This window comes from Erinaceus europaeus, chromosome 19, assembly GCF_950295315.1.
Source record: "Erinaceus europaeus chromosome 19, mEriEur2.1, whole genome shotgun sequence".
Taxonomy (NCBI): domain Eukaryota; kingdom Metazoa; phylum Chordata; class Mammalia; order Eulipotyphla; family Erinaceidae; genus Erinaceus; species Erinaceus europaeus.
The window spans coordinates 6,426,531-6,445,860 of record NC_080180.1 but is presented as its reverse complement, the minus strand read 5'-3'; the positions used below and the strand labels follow the sequence as shown (position 1 = coordinate 6,445,860).

Sequence of the window (19,330 nt, the reverse complement as noted above, 5' to 3'; positions counted from 1 at the left end):
TTGAAATCTACAAATCCTCTCCCAAGGAATGCAAAAATTCCAAGACTTTGAGAAGTGCAGAAGCCCACCTCCATAGTCCCTCCATGGGACCGGCTGTACCTGGCTGGTCCTGAGGAGACAATCTTGCCTTTTACCACAGCTCTGGTGAGTGCCAGGTAGGCATCTGGGAAATGTGTGAAAGCAAGTCACTGGATCCCCTGGGGAGGCCAAGGTCAGGGACTGGTCACGTTACCTCCCAGGCTCCAAGGTGAAAATGACAACAGCACAGAAAGTGGCCTTTGGGGCTGGGGAGAGGCATCCTGCAAATTAAACAAACAGACAGCTCTTGGCCTGGAGTTCAAAAGCCTTGGGGCGTCATGTGTTTTGCCCCTTAGCTGCTTACTGCCTGCCCTGCTGCTTCCACTAGAATCACCTGGAATTCTTGGATTCCTTTCTTTCCCTCCCTGCTGTACCTGCCGCTGCTGACCACAGGCTGCTGTGATAAGGCTCTAGAGAATTCTTTCCTCCTATCAGCCCACAGAGCAGTTTCTCTCCCTCAAGTGTGTGTGTGTGTGTGGGGGGGTGGAGTAGGGGTGGGTCAGTTCAATTCGGGCCAGTTCCTCCCCAGCACAGCTGCCTGATCTCTTCTGTGAAATAAGTTGGGGATCGTCTCCCCACAGGGCACTATGGGCACAGAAGCTGGACCCCACTCTATGTGCCCAAAATCTACAAACGCACTCATCTCACTCTAGACCAAAGCCAGGGCTGAGCTATCATGCACATGGCCCCTAATCTGTGCCCAGCTCCAGGACCTTCCTGGAGGAAGCAGCCTGGAGCAGAACCTGGAGGGTGAAGCAGAGTTTGGAGAAAGCACAGTGAGGAGGCTGGCAGTTGGGGGCAAAAAACAGTTCTGGGAGGCTGTGTGCTTGGCCTGAAGGAGCACAGGGCAGAAGTGGAGGTAGGGAGTCAGGGAACCCAAGCCCAGGTGGAGGCCTCCCCTGAGGCAAAGGCTACCAGGGGTGTTTCTGTTTCCTCCAGGGGAGGTGTTTGAGGGTGCTGTTGGAGCAAAGGCTAAGGGGCTGATTGTCTGAGTGGCCTTGGGGCTGCTAGAATGGGAGCCAGCCTCCCTGAAGAAATCCAAGATAAACAGCATCAAAGAGGACAACTAGGCCGCAGCCAGGTGGTTCCAGAGCAAGGAACCTTCTTTCATAGAAGGTTCCTCAGGTCCAGAGAGAGGCCTGGTGACCAGCTCTCCAGAGAGCCCCATTGGTCCAGGGCCTCAGGCTGACCTCCAAGACCAAGGGGGCTTCCCTACCCACCAGCCTCTGCTGTTCTGTTGCCAGCACGGCTGGAAGCTGCCTCCTCTGGATTACAGTCACCCAAATGTCGGGGCGGACAGGACCTGTGCCTTGGTCACCTGGTCGTCCCATTCCAGCCACACAGCCCTCACTCCCCACCCCTCTTGAGGCCTTTGCATATATCAACTGCAGGGAGAAGCTTCATGAGCCAGGAAGCAGTGCTGCAAGTATCTGTTTCTCCGCATCTCTACCCCCCTCTCCTCTCTCAATTTTCCTCTGTCCTGTCAAAGTAATAAATAAATAAATATGATCCCCAGACCTTCTGCTGGCTTCACTAGGTCAGGATGAGGGCACCTTGATCCCCCCCCCCCCCCCACACACACCTTCAAACTGAGGGTGCCTGCTGCCTCTCTGTACCTCAGGGCTGTTACTCCCAAACCAGCAAGTCCCTGGCTGTTGGGTAACACTGCCTCCCTCCCCCTCCCACCCTGCAGCACCCCTGCTGATTGTCCCCAGGGCTCTCCCATTGATCTAAGGACAACTGTCCCCTGACAAGTGCACACAGTTAACTGACAAGACTTCTTATAGGGGAGCAAAAAATCTGCCACCTTAAATTATGTCTTTGCCAAAGGCTAATTTCATGGGAGGAACAGGGGCAGAGAAATGTATGTGTCATGTGTCAGCATCACTCTGAAGGGCTTCTCGCTGAGCCAGCTCTGGAAGGCCTAATCTCCATACCTGTTTTTGAGACAGGCAGAACTTGACTCAGCAGCCTTCCCAGAGCAGCTGGAAGAGACTACATGTGGTGAGCCCTTTCCTGCCAGCAAAGCTGCCCTCTAGGAGAAGCTGTTCATTCCTGAAGCCCCCACCCCACCCCCACCCCCGGCAAGTCTTTTGCTAGCAGAGAAGACCCCGACCTCATTGGGAACCTGGATTCACCTCTGAACTGGGATCTACTCACAGCAGATAAAGGTCAACTTCAGGAGGAGAAAGGAACCAAGCCAGGCCAGGTCTCCCCATCCCCTCTACATCTTCCACACCCTATTCTCACTAATCATTCCCATCTCAGGCTGGTTCCCTCTCCAGGTCAGGGACAAAGGGCAAGCCAGCTTCCAGCCAGATCTCTGCACACTCAGCTCTGACCCACACTCAGCATTTATGCTTCCAAACAAGCCTCTGAAGTCGACCTGTTCTGTGCTACTTTGCAAAAGAGAAGCCGGACCCAGAAATTCAAAGAAGCAGAGGAACTGGCTCAAGGTCACGCACTTGGAGACTGGAATCCAAGCCCCCCACCCCCCAACCCGGTGCCAGAACTGCTCCATTGTGCACAGTGGCTTCCCGCCCCCACTCCCTGCCTGGTGGACAATGAAGGGCATCCTCCCGGGGGACACAGTGGCCGCTGCTCTGTTAGTGGCTGCAGAAAGCACACTTGGGAATGTGGCAGGAGAGTGAATCCAACCTCCTTGACTTAGGGACAGGGTCCCTCCCTGAGCCCAGGCCTATGTCCATCAAGAAGAGAGTGAATGGCACCACAAGTGGTCAAATAGATCAGCCGGAACCACTGAACAGACGCCAGTTTGCTTTCCGAAAGTTCCATCTTAGTTTCTCCGAGCACAGAATCAGTGGGAGCTGGAGACCAATGTGGATGATAGCTGGGCAGTGATGACTGTGCGGGAAGATCTTGAGAACGTGTCTCGTAGCGGGAAAGGCTTGGCCGTTGACTGTGCTAATCCAGCACAGGTCCGGTGACGAGTCTTTATTCCATCTAGCACTGTGAAAAGAGCCTGGCTGTTTGGGATCGTATAATAGGGAGAGGTCATTCGCTGAAGCCCAGTGGGCTAAGATAGAGCCGTCAGCACGAGTGGAGGAATATCCCCAGCCTTGGTGATGACTATTAAAGTCTCCAACGTAAATGGCTGGGTGATTCGGGCAGCTGAGGTAAAGAACAAACACCGCATCACAGACCCCTGCAAGCGTCAACTGAGGTAAAGAACAAACACCTCATCACAGACCCCTGCGAGCGTCAACCCGGCTTTGACCTGGCACGTTAGGATTGGGCCCTCCTCAATCGCTATCGAACAGGCCATGGCCGGTGGGCCGCTATGTTCCATCGCTGGGGAGCCAGAGACGACCCGAACTGCCCCTGCGGCTCCAGACAGACTATGACCCACATAGTCAACGACTGCCACCTCTCCAGATTCAAAGGAGGTCTCGAAACTTTACATCAGGCTCAACCTGACGCTGTTGACTGGCTCCGGAAGAAGGGCAAACGCTAGAAGAAGCAGAAGCCGGAACCACCGTCTTTTCTTAATATGTGGGGCATGGGAGGAAAGAGGCAATGGTGTGCATGCGGAGGGCGGGCTCTGTGAGCAGGAGGAACCTGCAGATTCCACAACCCACAACGAACACGGCTGATCACAGCTCACCAAGGACATTCAGAGAACTGCTGGTTGCAGGAACCCTAGTTCCCAGAAGAGCAGTGAACAGAGTAGAAAAAATGCAATGGCTTTGCTTGTTTGTCTCGAGCACAGATAACCTCAGGATAGCAGCATGTTATCTTACAACAACAGCTCAGGCAGCTCTGTACATAGGATTCTGGGCTGGGAAGACAGCATAATGTTTCTGCAAAAGACTTTCATGCCTGAGGCTCTGAGGTCCCAGGTTCAATCCCCCAGCACCACCATAAGACAGAATTGAGCAGTGCTCTGGTCTCTCTGTATTTTTATCTCATTAAATAATTAAAAAAGAAAGTACCTGAACTTAGTGAAACTCCTAAATATTTTCACTTATTAAAACCCCTAAGTATGTTGCTCCACTCATGCATACACAGTGAATAAAATCTCCACAGCAGGACAGGACCTTGGTGCCAACTCTTTCAGAACAGTCTCTGGGATTTTCCAGGGTCAGGCTTCTGCAGGACTCCCACTCTCAACTGAACTCACTTAAAATGAGAATTGGCGCAGCCTGGGAAGTGGGTTAGTGGGTAGAGCACTGGACTCAAAAGCTGTGTGGTTTGGAAACTCCAGTTTTCTACCCCTTATCTATTTATTTATTTATTTATTTATTTATTTATTTATTTATTTTTGAGGGAGGGAGGGAAAGAGAGAGAAAGAGAGAGGGAAGAGAGAGACAGAGAGAGAGATAGAGAGAGAAAGAGGGATTGACTGATTTACATGGTGATTATAGTCCAGGCCAAACAGAGCAGGGCCCCCAAAGGTCAAGTCTTTTAAACCCAAAGGCCCCACCTACACCTGTAACCACTCCTATTTCTGGGCGGTAACTTTTCCCTCAACAATAGATTGAGAGGAAATGAAAATGAGAAGTAGCTGAGGTGGGCAGAAAGCACTCCAACCAGGGCCCCAAGTTTGAGCCTTGACATCATGTTTTGCCAGAACTGAGCAGTGCTCTGCTTCCCTCTCTCATTATGTACAATAAAAATAAATCACTTCAGCTTCAAACGATGACAGACCAGGTCACAATAACCCTGCTTATCTTGTTAACTGTGTTATTAGGAAGGAAGAGGTGGGGCGGGAAGAGAAAAGGAGAGGAGAGGAGAGGAGAGGAGAGGAGAGGAGAGGAGAGGAGAGGAGAGGAGAGGAGAGGAGAGGAGAGGAGAGGAGAGGAGAGGAGAAGAGACAAAAGAGGGGATCTCAGGCTACCAGCACAGCCTCATGCCCAGAAGATACTAACAGACCTGGGGAGCAGGTTGAAGTGGAGGCTCCGAGAAGCATAGAGTGACACTGATTTTGGGGGAGGAAAACACTAAGACACACAGTCTGGTTTTCTATGGGAAGCTGCCTGCTTTTTCCTACCCCACTGGAAAGAAGGCAGGATACACTCTGCTTCCAGACATGTGGATTTGATTCTAACTCATGGTGTGGGTCATTTCAATGATGGAAGAAGACAGAAATGTAAAATAGTTTCCCAGTGGGTAAGTCCCCTCCCACCCCAGAGAAAAAAGCCAGTGTCCCCCACCCCATTTCTTTTTTTTTAATATTTATTTTATTTATTTATTCCCTTTTGTTGCCCTTGTTGTTTTATTGTTGTAGTTATTATTGTTGTTGTCATTGTTGGATAGGACAGAGAGAAATGGAGAGAGGAGGGAAAGACAGAGAGGAGGAGAGAAAGATAGACATCTGCAGACCTGCTTCACCGCCTGGGAAGCGACTCCCCTGCAGGTGGGGAGCCGGGGTTCGAACCGGGATCCTTATGCCGGTCCTTGTGCTTTGCGCCACCTGCGCTTAACCCGCTGCGCTACAGCCCGACTCCCCCCCACCCCATTTCTGCGGTAATTCCAAGTCACTGTCAGAAAGACCCAGACAAGTGTGAAACAAAGCATGAGACTTTGCAACAGGCCTCAGCACGTGAATTGAGATTTTCATGTCTGCTTTGTCTAGAGCCTTGTCAACAGGTTATGCAAGAGGAATCACCTGAGAAGCACCTTTAAAAAAAGCAGTCAGTCCTGGAAGTGTTGAATTTGAATCCAAATTTGTGTTTCCCTGAGCAGCTGCATAGAAGGTTCCTCAGAGGCCTATGTTTGGCTGGTTGTCAGCAATCAAGTTTTTTTTTTTTTTTCCTACCTCCTCTTCCCTCCTGGCCTCTCTCCTGAGTGGTTCCTCCACCCACTGGGTCTGGGGATTGGACCTTCTAGAAAATCCAAAGACACTGTGTTTCCCTCTTGGCTTTAGCAGAATGGTTTGGCTCAAAAATAACTTTACCGGGAGTCGGGCGGTAGTGCAGCCGGTTAAATGCAGGTGGCACAAAGCGCAAGGACCGGCTCCCCACCTGCAGGGGAGTCACTTCACAAGCAGTGAAGCAGGTCTACAGGTGTCTGTCTTTCTCTCCTACTCTCTGTCTTCCCCTCCTCTCTCCATTTCCCTCTGTCCTATCCAACAACGACAACATCAATAACAACAATAAAACAACGGCAGCCTTTGCGAGGGTGCAGATGAACTTGCCCTCCCCTCACCCTAAATTCTATCATAATTAGTGCCCTAAGCATGCAGGGGCACTTGTGAAGCTTTCAAACCATTCTGAGAATAGCAGATCAAAAATATCAATTTAGTTCATAAGCCTGTGGAGTCAAGGCAGCAAAGGGCAGGCTGGTCCAAGGGTCCCAGCAAGGCAGCTCTGCTGGATGGAAAGCTCCCCAAAGCAGGGCTGCTTCAGCTCAGGGGTCTGGGGGGGGGTGACTGCAGGGGGTCTGCACCTGAGACCTGGGGACAAAGCAGGTGACTGCTTTTCAAGGAAGGGTTAAAATGTAAAAAAGAGACTCTGGAGAACAAAGGGACAACAGACTCCCCTCCCCCACTTCTGCAGGCCTCACCCTTTCTGAACAATGAAAGACAAGTAAAGACCTGTTAGGAGCTATTTCTGGAGGAAATTCAGACAGGCCACTGTGACCCAGGTGGTCCAGGGCCCCATCCTGCAACACAGCAATATGCACCCCTACCCCCCACCCCTGACCCTCCAGCTCCCTTTCCAACTCCACCCCCCAGCTTGTAGAAAAGTTGTGAGCCAAGGGACAGATGAGGGCCAGAGATTTGACTGATTAAGTCCTGCTTGGGCCTGCGCATGTGTCTCTGTGTGTGTCTTTCTTGAGTCTGGTCATTGCCAGGGCTTCACTCAGTCTCTTCACACACACACACACACACACACACACACACACACACACACACACACACACACACACGCTCAACTCTACAGCCTCTTGTGTATTGGAGTCCTGCTCCAGTCTTCCAACCTTCCAACCTTCTTTGTGCCTTTGCATGACAAAGTTGAACCTTTTCCATTTAGGCCAAAGCTGTGGTGCCAGTCAGGGCTGGGACTGATTAAGGTTCACATCTGGATTCACTTCTTGGTCACAGATGCCAGTCATGGCTTCCCTGACCCAGCAACACAGGTGTCATGTGAGGGAGAGGGGAGAGGACAACAGGGACGGAAGTCACCCAGGACCCGACTTGAGCTTTCGCTGGAAGCCTAAGAGCAACCTGAGTGGCTACTCTGACAGCGATCCAAAGCCTGAAGATTGTCTTCTGCCAGTCCCAGCACCAAGACCTCATTTGCCAGCTTGGTACTGGCACCTAGCAGATGCTGGTGTCAGAACCCAGAGGCCCTCCTTCAACCTCCCTCCTCCCCCAGCTGAGTTCCTGGGGATCCAGGCTCTCATTCTTCCCTTGGGCCTCAAGCAGCACTGGGCCCATACTGGGGTCTCAGTCCCTCCACTCTCCACATGCCCTTCACCTTCAAGATGAAGATGCCAGCAAGAGTGGTAGATCCTGAAAGCTCCTTCAGCCAGGCCAGGAAGGGAAGAGAAGACTGAAAACACAGGTTTTAGACAAAGGAGCCCTTTATTTACAGAGACCAAGGAAGGGTACAAAAGGAGGCCCTCCCCAGCCAGGGAAATCTCCAAGATCAATCCTCAGTGGGCCGTGATGCTGATTTATAAAAAATATATCAAAGTGAAATGTAAGGGTCAGTCTCTAAGGAATGAGGTCTTGGGTGGGGCCTCTGGAGAAGTTCAGATTCTGTCCACGACTCGGGCTCCCCCCCAGGATCTTGATTGGAAATTTCTGGGTTCACTCTTTTTTTTTTTAATTATTTATTTATTTATTTATTTATTTATTTATTCTTTTTGTTGCCCTTGTTGTTTTATTGTTGTAGTTATTATTGATGTCATTGTTGTTGGATAGGACAGAGAGAAATGGAGAGAGGAGGGGAAGACAGAGAGGGGGAGAGAAAGACAGACACCTGCAGACCTGCTTCACCACCTGTGAAGCGACTCCCCTGCAGGTGGGGAGCCGGGGGCTCGAACCGGGATCCTTCCTCTGGTCCTTGTGCTTTGCGCCACCTGCGCTTAACCCGCTGCGCTACCGCCCGACTCCCTCTGGGTTCATTCTTAATTAGGCTCCATGAATTTTGGGGCCAAGTACATTACAATTGGGGATGGGTAGGGCAGCTGTCCCTCAGCCAGGCCGCCAGCTCTCATCCCTCCCCAGATCACACTGCCATTTTCCAAGGACACTAGGTGGGCCTTTCTAGGCTGGTCGGTGTCCCCCAAACCTGCCATGGGCTCTAGCCTCCCATGTTCCTTTCCTGGGACCAGCAGGTCTTCCAGCCTCATCTCCTTCCCTCTAACAGTACTTCTTCCACTTCCATCTCTACTTTTTAGGGTTTCTGGCGTGCCCTGGGCAGCCTCTAATTATCTCCCAGGCACAAAAATCATACCTTTGTCAACTTCCTCACTCAAGCTCCAAAAAAACTCATTCCTCCTCCTCTTGCTTTCTTCCTCACAAACACTCCAGGCAAAAACTAGGTTCTAGTTCATCTCCAGAATGTACTGACTCTAGACCCCCAGCCACAAACACCTCCTCTACCCATTCCTTTCCATTTATCCATCTGGCTGGCTGTCGTCCCATCTTCTTATTTCCCAGCCCTCTTGGTGGGGATGGATGAGGGAAGCCCAGATGTGGAGGCCTCCTTTGTAAACTATTTGGGCCACAGGTAGGTGATACCATGCTCCTCCAGTCTGGCTGGCAGCAACTATTTGAACTTCTGGGCATTCTAGAAACCAAACGGTGGCATACTGTGGGGGCAGGCAGGATGCATTCTCCCACTCTCATCTGATGATTCAATGGCTACCCATGGTCATTATCAGGGAGGACCAGACGCCAATCCCACTACACCTTTGAGTCCAAGAGAAACCAAGCCAGACTCGGGAAGCCCACGTGAGTTCATGGGAGTCAAGGGTTTGAACACTGGCTGTGGCCCCTTCATCCTTCCTGGAGCCAAAAGCCCAGTCCACCTAGAACTTTCCAACAATGTAGGCAATAGACCTGGCTTTCCTACTTCCCTCTCTCTCCTTCACGTTCCTTCCTGTCACGATTTCCCTTATACCTGTCTCCTCTATACTGGATCCTTTTGGAAAGCAGACACCTGTGTTAGAAGGTATGGCGTCTCCCTCTCTCTGGACAACACTCTCATCCTTCCTCAGCCTCACCAGGAGAGGAGGTGAAGGAGCTGGGGCAGGAGGAAGTCCAGGGCTGGAACCAGACATGATGGGGCCCACAGCCCCAGCGGCCCCCATCTGACAGCCTGATGTCCACCTTGGGGCCCTCCTCCTCCCTCATCTCCAGCTGCCACTCATGGCTGAGAAGACTCTGAAGGGGAAGCATGTGGTGGCTTCAAACAGTCATGACACCCTCAACATCCTGAGCATCCCGGTCTCCTGAGGGAATGTTTGGGGCTGAAAGTCCACAGGAGCTGGGCAGGGAGGGCTCCTTCCTAATACGTGTCTAATTCAACAAAATCATTTCTTTATTTTTCTTCCAAGACTTCCAAGGGTTCAAGTTCAAAATGCTCGTGGATTTGCACCTCGAAGGGTGACAGCCTCTGTCCAGCAGATGGCAGCTTGGCTAGTGGACGAAGGACACCACACTGGTGGCCACACCGAACGGGGAGGAGTAGGCAGCGGCGAAGCCCTGCAGGCCGATGACCACGTAGCGGCAGCCTTTGCTCAGGACCTTCCCAACATTCTGTTTGTGGGGAGAGAGAGGAGGCAAAGGCTTAGCACAGGCAATGTGTCCCTAGGACTTTGTCATACTTCATTGAGTGGGTGGTGAATGGTCTTCAGTACAGTTGTTGTCACATAGGTACAACCTCTTATCTCCCCACAGTGGTCGCTCCCTAAACCTAGGTCCTTTCCCTCCACCCTACATCTGTCTGAAGAGACCTATGCATATCTATGTTCACCGACGCACAACTGTAATAGTCCAAACTTGGAAGCAACCAAGTTGCCCAACAACAGTTGATGGAGAAAGTTGTAACACACACACACACACATACACACACACACACACACACACACACACACACACCCCAGAATACTCTGCAGTTATAAAGAAAAATGATGATGTCATCTCCCCAGATAATACCATTGGCTCATTTGCATGTTAGCTGTCAGGTTCAGGCAAAAATTAGTAAAGCCATGGGTCCCTTGGAATATCCTTAAAATAGACCTACTAACTTTTTCCAAAATGGGAACTCCAAATCTCATCTGCTATATTCTTGCTTTTAGGTTGAAGATTATTAAACAATTTGTTCTTCAATATATCATAGTGCTTTTTCAGACACCAAGTCAAAGATGCTACCATGATATCAACCTGACTCCCCCTAGGCAGACGACTTCACCAGTGTACCTTGAAACCCCGTCTCTCCAGAGCCCTCAGGGAAAGACAGAAACAGGCAGAGAGTATGGATTGACCTTGTTCAGTGGAGAAGCTATTACAGAAGCCAGACCTCCCACCTCCAGAATCCCATAATGATCCTGGGTCCACACTCCCAGAGGGATAAAGAATAGGAAAGTTTCCAACAGAGGGGAGGGGATATGAAATTCTGCTGGTGGGAAATGTGTGGAATTTTACCCCTTTTATCCTATGGTTTTATCAATATTTTCTGTTTTTTTATTTTATAAATAAATTAAAAAAAAAACACTTCAGCATGAAAGACATTTGCCAGGTCTTTTTCCTTCATGCAGATTATCGCTGGCAACTGTTTTTGATGGCTATTAATCAATTATTATCTGTGTTGGGAGAAAAATATATCAAGGTAAATACATTTAAGACCTACTCCTTTACAAAGATCAGTTTCTAAATTTGTATCATAAAAATTATTTCAAGACTATAAAAAAAATGATGGTGTCATCTCCTTTGCCTTCTCTTGGACAGAACTTAAAGGGACCACGTTGAGTGAGATAAACCAGAGAGAGAAAGACCAGTACTGGGTGATCTCACTCACAGGTGGAACTTTAAAAGCAAGGGCAGTGAGGGAAGGGGGACACAAAGTGAGACTTGGTCTGGGTGTGGCGTAAAAAAAAGCAAAGGATTCTGGGGAAGGAAGGAATGGGACAGGAAAGTGAGGTGGAGTCCTTGCTTTCTCATTCCTGACCTCTTAGTGCCACAGAAAGGAGACACCACTGCACAGCTCTACTGTCTGTCCATGGAGCTTGCAGCGCTGGTGGCTGAGCCCGTGCTCTCTCACAGCCAGGCACGCGCTCTACCAGGTGAGCTATCTCCTGGGTAATCTGTCCTGTGCCAGAGACAGAAGCCTTCACCCTTGACAATCAGTTAGCCTCTGTGATGTCACATTCTCTGGGTCTTCTACTGCACAGGCAGCCCTTCCACAGCTTCCTTTTTTCCTAAATGTTCATTTAGTGAGACAGAGAGAGAGAGAGAGAGACACTGAGACCAGAGTAAGAGTTCCAGCATATGGGATGCCAGGAATTGAAGTCAGAGTCTCACACGTGCAAGTCCTAAGTTCTTTTTTTTTTTTTTAATTTTTTTCCCTTTTGTTGCCCTTGTTGTATTTTTATTGTTGTTGTAGTTATTATTGTTGTTATTGATGTCGTCATTGTTAGATAGGACAGAGAGAAATGGAGAGAGAGAGGAAGACAGAGAGGGGGAAGAGAAAGAGAGATACCTGCAGACCTGCTTCACCACCTGTGAAGCGACTCCACTGCAGGTGGGGAGCCGGGGGCTCGAACCAGGATCCTTATGCCAGTCCTTGCGTTTTGTGCCACGTGCGCTTAACCCACTGCACTACTGCCCGACTCCCACAAGTCCTAAGTTCTACCCCTGAGTCACCTGCCCAAGCTCTTTCTTTCTTTCTTTCTTTTACAAAATATTTTATTTAAGGGCGGAGAGTTGATAGCATAATGGTTATGCAAAGAGACTCTCATGCCTGAGGTTCCAAAGTCCCAGGTTCAATCCCCCACACCACCATAAGCCAGAGCTGAACAGTGCTCTGGTAAAATAATAATAATAATAATAATAATAATAATAATAATAAATAAAAAGATACCTGTTAAAAGATATTTTATTTAAATGAGAAAGAGAGAGAGTCGTACAGAGAGACTGATACAAGCAAAGAGAGACCAGAGCACTGCTCAGCTCTAGCTTATGGTGGTACTAGGGACTGAACCTGGGAGCTGGGAGCCTCAGGTATGAGAGTCTTTTGCAGGACTTCCAGACTGCCTCCCCAGCCCCCTCCTGAGCTTCCTTTCTTGTGTTAGCCTCTCTACCCAGCAGCAAAATAGAAAAGTGCTCAGCACTCAGTTCTGAGTTATCTTTCCCGTTTTCTCTACCTTCCTGTCTTCCATCCTCCTCATCTCTTTGTCTTCTTTTCTCTCCCTCAGTGGTCTACTCCACTCCCAGCCACTTCAAGTACAGTCAAGGCAACACATATGCACGTTTCGGTCAGCAACAGGACATGCCCATGGCTCCGTTATATAGCCAGGTGTGTAGCCAGCTGGCCCACCCAGGTGTGTAACCACACTCTACAAGATTTGCACAGCAACAAAACGGCCTGACAGCAATTTCTCAGAAGGCATCCCAGTCATAAGCGACGTCTGACTATTCCCTGTCTATCAGCAACTCCTACACCTTGATCAAATACACGGCTCTCTCCACTTTCTGGGCTCTTGAGAATCCTGGGAATCACACTCTTCTTGGCTATGTCAGGCTGGGGAAGTGACCTTGTATGGCTGCAGCGTGCTCCTGGGGCCTTGGGCTGCGAGCATCAGCCAGAAGGAGCAAGATCACACAGCTAGAAAAGGAAGCACTTAAGCTCAGTCCTAAAAGATTCTTACTTCAGGACCTTAGCCCCTGCATCCTGCTTTCCTTCTTCTTACTATTTTTAAAGATTTATTAACAAGAGGGAGAGGAAAGGAAGCCAGGGCAGCACTCTGGCACAGGCAATGCTGGGCACTGAACTGCGGTGCTCTCACCACTGTGCCACCAGCTTGGCCTTGCTGCTTCACTTCTTTAGGGAGGGGTGAGTAACTGCCTGAATGCTCTGGCCAACATTCCAGTTCTGACTTCATCCCTTCCCTTGACCTGTTTCCTCACTTAGAAAATTGTGATGTTCAGTAAAAACCTCTATGCCGATTAAGAGAAAGAAATGAGTTTACGCATGTTATCAGGGGCTTGGAAGATAGCATAGCAGTTATGCAGAAAGATTTTCATGCCTGAGGTCCCAAAAGTCTCAGGTTCAATTCCCTAGCACCACATAAACAAGAGCAGAATAATGTTTGGGGGGGGGGGAGCAGCAGAAGTAGGAAAGAAAAATATTTTATTTATTTAACTGGAACCAGGCCTGAATTCTGGGTCACTTTTTTATTCATATAGACTGAAACCACAGCACTGAGGCTTTTTCCTGTGGTGGTGGTACCAGGTTTAGCATCTGGGCCATATGTAGGACAATGCAGGTGCCTTACCTAGTGAACTATCTCTGGCTCAAGTAAAGTGTTTAAGAGAACACCTGGGATCAGGTAGAGGCAGCATAAGTGCCCCTGGAAGGTCAGTCTTTTTATTTGACTGTAAGGTAGGTGTGTGTGTGTGTGTGTGTGTGTGCACACGCGCGCGTGAGAGAGAGAGAGAGAGAGAGAGAGATAAAGGAGAGGGAGGGAGGAAGGAAGGGGGAGATTAAAACACTATTGTTATTTTATGCAGTCTGAATCCAAGGTCTCAAGTATGTAAGGCATGAGCACTCCCTCCCTGGCCCCCAGCTGTTCCTCTGTCTGTCCACAGTGCTGCAGGTCTGTGGTGGCATTTTATAACACTAAGCTGTGTTGCTAACTGCCCAGGAATTAAGCATGGACTCCCTGTGGTTGCTGGCTTCCCCCAGCTTTCCCAAATCATCAGGTGAGGAAGGAGGAGGACCATGCTAGGCTCCCCCAGTACTCCCAGTATCAGAGAAGCTGGACTGTTTCTTCTGGTCCCCGCAGGTGAACTGAGGAGCTGGGGAGAAGCGTAACATCCCTGGCTTCTCAGGGTGTCGGAGCTTGTCTGTGTGTGTGCTGTGTGGGCAGGGGTGTTGCTAAGAGACACAGCACTAGAAATGTATGCTGAGACCCACTGTCAGAATCACACTTCCCTGTTAAATTCTGGAGCAAGCACAAGAGAGGAAGGAGCAGCTCCAATTTATTTGTTTGTCAATCATTTGCAATTCCACCATCAGCTCATTCAGATGGAGAGAGAGAGAGAGAGAGAGAGAGAGAGAGAGAGAGAGAGAGGGAGAGGGAAGGAGGGAGAGAGAGACACTGCACAGCATCAGGACTTCCTCGAATACCTTAGTACTTTCCACATGGTCCTGGGGCTTGAACCTGGGCTTTGCACCTGGCAAGGCAGGAGCCCTACCCAGTAAGCTATGTCTCCAGCCCTAAGAGCAGCTTTCCTTATGCAAGGCTATCAGAGAGACACCCCGAGGGTCTGCACTAAACCATTTTTCTTGGTATGTGTGTGGGTGGTAGTGGGGGGGGTTGCAGTCATTTCCCTCAGTCTGTTATTTTAAAAGACTGTCACTTTGCTTTTGCATTTAAGTTTTTTTTTTTTTTTTAAAAAAGCTTACTAAAATAGCACACTAGCTAAAACCCTGTCAAAACACAGACTGGAGAAAAGTGGTGTCAAGAACTGTGAAACATCTACTATCGGCGATTTTGGTGTCATTTGGAGCAGTGCAGGGGACAACAGTTTATGGAGTCTTTGACCTGAGTACTTTTCACCCAAAACATGCCTCAGGGAGCAGAGGGTGAGTGTGTTAGGTAGAATAATGCTGTCCCAAGACACGCAAGTCCTGAGCCTCACAACCTGTGAGCATGCTGCCTTACATGCAGGTGTATATAAGTAAGATTCTTGAGCTGGGGCTTGTCCTGCCTTATCTGGGTGGGCCCCCACCAGCCATCATAAGGACACACACCTGCAGCTAGGAGGTGCCACAATGGATAAAGTACTGGACTTACAAGCATGAGGCCTTGAGTTCAGTCCCCAGCATTGCATGTACCAGAGTGATGCTCTGGTTCCTATTCCTACTCCTCTTCCCTTCTCTCTCTCTCTCTCTTTCTTAACTAATAAATAAAATCTTTGGAACCCAGGAGGTTGTGGCACACCTGGTTAAGTGTATGTGTTACCATGCACAAGGACCTGGGTTCAACCCTCTGGTCCCCACCTGCAGGGGGAAAGCTTCATGAATGGTGAAGCGGTACTGCAAGTATCTCTCCTTCTCCAACCCCTTTTCATCTCAATTTTTCTGTCCTATAAAAGAAACAGTTAAACATTCTTTAAATGTATTTAAAAATGAATAAAATGTTAAAGATAAAAGGATGCATCTCTTTGTAGGCACACCATTTTTATTGTTCTCTGCCTGAGTTCCCTTCCTTGGACATTACTTTTCTTGCTAACTGGAGATTTAGAACAACCCTTCCCTAAGCAAGTCACTGTGGCTTTTCTAAAATCATGTGTCCTTTGGAACTAAGCTGTCTGATTTGTTTCTCAGATATGATGTCTTGCACATTTAGCAGGTCACAGTAGAATGTGACATGTTACTTATTTTTATTTTCGTTTATTGTCACCAGTTTTATCTCAGGGGCTCAGCACCTGCTTGACTCCACCATTCTTAATATCTGGATAGTGGTTGAATGACAGAGAAAGGGAAAGATAAGAGTCTTGAACCTGTTGATGCCCTGCTTCCTCTCCTCTCATTCTTCCTCAGGGTGAATCAGACACAACACAGAAACCAACCATTTAAAAGTGTACAATTCAGGGGCCCAGAGGGTGGCTCAGCAGTGGAGCACATGCCTTGCATGAGTGAGCTCCTGCATTTGGTCCTTGGCACCACAGAAGTGCAGCAAAAACAAACCATGGATGGTGGATGGGTGCTTTGCTCTCTCACTCACATAATCAAATAAAGTGCACTTAGCACACTTACAGTACTGTGCCAATGTCGCTCCCCAAACACTGCCATCAGCTTCTCAAAACAGCCCGGTCCCTTTCCTCTGGTCCCTGACCCCGGTGATCTGCTCTGTCTCTCTGGACTACCCTGGTCCGGGTGTGTTCCGTGAATGGAATCCGACACACAAGCTGTGACCTTGTGCATCTGCTTCTTTCACTCAGCACAAGGTCTTAGAGGTTCATCCATGAATGAGAAGGAATTCCTTGTCATGGGCTATAGCATGGTGTTGATTTATTTTTTATTTTATTTTATTTTTATGGTCTATCAGTTAGTGGACTTTGAGTATGCTTCTGCCTTTAGGCTGCTGTAAATTATGCTGCTGTGACTGTGGCATTTTGCATGACCGACTCTCAGTTGGAACATTTGGAGTAGACATCCTGGAACGAAATTGGATGGCCCAGTAGGTTCTCACAGCAGCTGAGCTGTCTGTTATTTCACCCACAATTCACTTGAGGTCTACTTCTCCACACCTTTACTGTCATCCTTCCTGCTTGTCTTGTTTGTGTGTGTTTTGGGTAACAGCCACCCTCCTGGGTGTGAAGTGGTGCTCCACTGTTCTCTTGGGACCCTAAATTTGTCCTTCTGCACCCTGTCTTTATGTCCCTGTAGGTTTGAAAGCTTCCTAACTTTTACAGGTTTGCTGCTGAGGAATGATGCCTAAGTTCTGAGCTAGATGATACCAAGGGATGCCAGAGAAGTATGGACTTCTTTGTGTCTGTTTCTTCCCCGTCTCTAGTACCTGGCACAGTTCTTGGCACGTAGGGAATGCTTCTCCAAATCTTCACGTGCCAGTGTCCATACTGAGAGTCCACATTACACCACCAGTTGAGAGGCCCAGGGGCAAGAAAGAGGGCCAGTCCTCGCAGGACCCTAAGCCCCTAGGTCCCTGCACTGCGTCTCTTTGTTTATCTCCAACTGCTGCTGCTGCATGTTCTGAGAGAGCCGCCGCCGAGGCCACTCATAGAAGGTGACATAGCTCAGCAAATGGTCCTGCCACTAAGTGGTTTCAGGGATGATAAAAAGTCACTGCAGGACCCAGTTAGCTGGACAATGACTCATGAGAGTCTGTGACCTTTGACCAAGGCACAGTGAACTCTGTGACTGCCCTCTGGGTGGCTCTGGCCAGACCCAGAGGGAGGGGGGGCAGGGGTGGATGGACAGACAGGACAGACACAGCAGCAGCCACCAGGGGTCCTATGCAGAGGCACCTGGGAACTGCCCTGGGCTACCGTTCCTGGGGAGCAGGGGCAATCAGCTTGTTCATATTCAGATCCTTATTCCCTCCCTCTGGAGCTGTCTGTCTGTCTGTCTGTCTGTCTGTCTCTACACCCTCCAGACCACAGGCATGTTTGCAGGTCTCAGAGTACACAGACAGTTGGAGGGAGGAGAGGAAAGCAGATTCAATAAGCAGCTGCCTGTGTGTTTGCTGAGCTCCCCCACCCTGAAATTGACCTTGGGAGTATTTGGGGGTAGGGGGGCCAGCACAAACAATTGGGGGGAAGTATGCTTATCCGGGAGAGGATGTGGCTGGTACATAGATAACAGGTCACCTTCTACAAGTCACCAGCCCTGGCAGAGCCTCAGTGCTCTTCCCTGTAAATGAGGGTACTGATTCTGATCCTGTCTGCTTTAGAGATGCTGGGGGTAGAGGGTCACCTCAGACCCCAACCGCCTGGGGGGTGAAGCTATGGGGGCTGCCCCGGAGGCTGCCTAGTGGAACTCCTGAGTTTTTCCCAGTTTAAAGAATGAAGAATTTAGGGTGCTCTCTGGGAGACTGCACAGAGGGGGGGTGGGAGTGGGTTTGGATGGGGGGATGGTGCAGGGGGCAACCTGGAGTGACTGGGCACAGTCAGACCCACACCTCCATCCCCGGGGTGCCCCATTTCCCATCAGAAAGACGCCCCAACTCTCTCGGTCTCCTGCGGGACTCAGTCGCCCTAATCAGCAGGGCGCCCCAACATTCTCGGTCCCCAGGGCTCTCCAACTCCCCCACTCCCTTTCCCGGGGAGCTCCAATTTCCTTGACGACCCCACTCCTTGAGACACCCCAACTCTCCTGGTCCCCAGGACGCCCCAGCTCTCCTGATCTGATGGTCGGTACTTTGCAGTTTTCACGATGCCCAGAAAACACCAACGCTCCCCAGCTACGGGACACCACTGTCCCCCCACCAGCGGGGTCCCCAAGGCTCTCCAAGCCCCCGGATTCCCGGGGAGCCCCATTTCCCACGAGTCCCCAAGAGCGCAGACGCCCCCAACCGCGGTCCCGGGGGCGCCCCCAAACCAACGGGGAGCCCCGGCTTCCTCCTCCCCTGGACGCTCCAAATTCCTCGCTCTCTGATCCTCGATTTCACCAACACCTCCTTTCCTCAGGGCACCCCAACTCTCCCCCGCCCCCAAGGCGCGCCAAGACCCCCCCAGCCCTGCCCCGGGTGCCCCCCACCTCCAGCACTCCGGATCCCCGGGACGTCCCCGACCCCACGGGGGCGCCTACCTTGCCGTACTTCTTCAGCTTCTGCCGGTACTTCTTCTTGGGCTTGTCGGCCCCCGGAGCCGCCTCCTCCAGCGGCTCGTAGCGCTCGGGCAGCGCGGCCAGGTGCACCCTGCGGGACGCCCCGCACCCCGCGCCCTCCGCGTCCGCCGCCTCGTCCGCGCCCTCCAGCTGCTCCAGGATGGCGGTCGCCTCCTCGTCGCGCTCCGCCCGCCCCCGGGGCCCGCGCCGCGCCAGGCTGCGGGCCGCCCTGCTGCGGAGCCGGGCTCCCACCGTCATGCTGCCGCGCAGGGCTCGGGCCGAGTGCGCGGGCAGGCGGCGCCCTCCCGGTGCCCGCAGCCGGCCGCCCGCAGCCCGCCCCCACCAAGCCCACGGCCTCGGGGCGGGGCACCCGCGTGCGCCCCCTGGCGGCGGGGTCCGGAAGCACATCGGGCCCCCAAACCAGAGCCCACCTGTGGCCGCGGGAAGCGAGGTATGGACGGAGCCTCCGCCCAGTGATTCCCGAGTGATGGGACTCGGTCCGCCCTTGGCAAGCTGGTCCTGGGGTCGACGAGGGCTCTAAAATGATGCACACTGAATTCACTGTAAAAGCTCAAGGACCGGTCTAAGGATCCCGGTTCGAGCCCCCGGCTCCCCACCTGCAGGGGAGTCGCTTTACAAGTGGTGAAGCAGGTCTGCAGGTGTCTGTCTTTCTCTCCCCCTCTCTGTCTTCCCCTCCTCTCTCCATTTCTCTCTGTTCTATCCAACAACGACGACATCAATAACTACAACAATGAAAAACA

At 50.9% G+C, this 19,330-nt stretch overlaps 1 protein-coding gene across 1 annotated transcript; it reads right to left on the bottom strand.

Annotated features, from left to right (window-relative positions):
• Window positions 1-7,608: 7,608 nt before the first annotated feature.
• C19H1orf115 (chromosome 19 C1orf115 homolog) lies at window positions 7,609-18,911 on the bottom strand. Its single transcript, XM_007521328.3, has 2 exons — window positions 18,552-18,911; window positions 7,609-9,811 (listed from the first exon to the last, which is right to left on the bottom strand). The coding sequence occupies exons 1-2, from the start codon at window positions 18,825-18,827 to the stop codon at window positions 9,692-9,694; spliced, it is 396 nt and encodes a 131-aa protein (XP_007521390.2). The 5' UTR covers window positions 18,828-18,911; the 3' UTR covers window positions 7,609-9,691.
• Between the last annotated feature and the right edge of the window lie 419 nt (window positions 18,912-19,330).

Excerpts from the sequence above, each read along its gene's own strand:
- C19H1orf115 (XM_007521328.3), bottom strand. The coding sequence starts at position 18,827 with ATGACGGTGGGAGCCCGGCTCCGCAGCAGGGCGGCCCGCAGCCTGGCG. Across the intron at positions 9,812-18,551 it reads AGCTGAAGAAGTACGGCAAG|AATGTTGGGAAGGTCCTGAG; the intron begins GTAGGCGCCCCC and ends CCCCACAAACAG.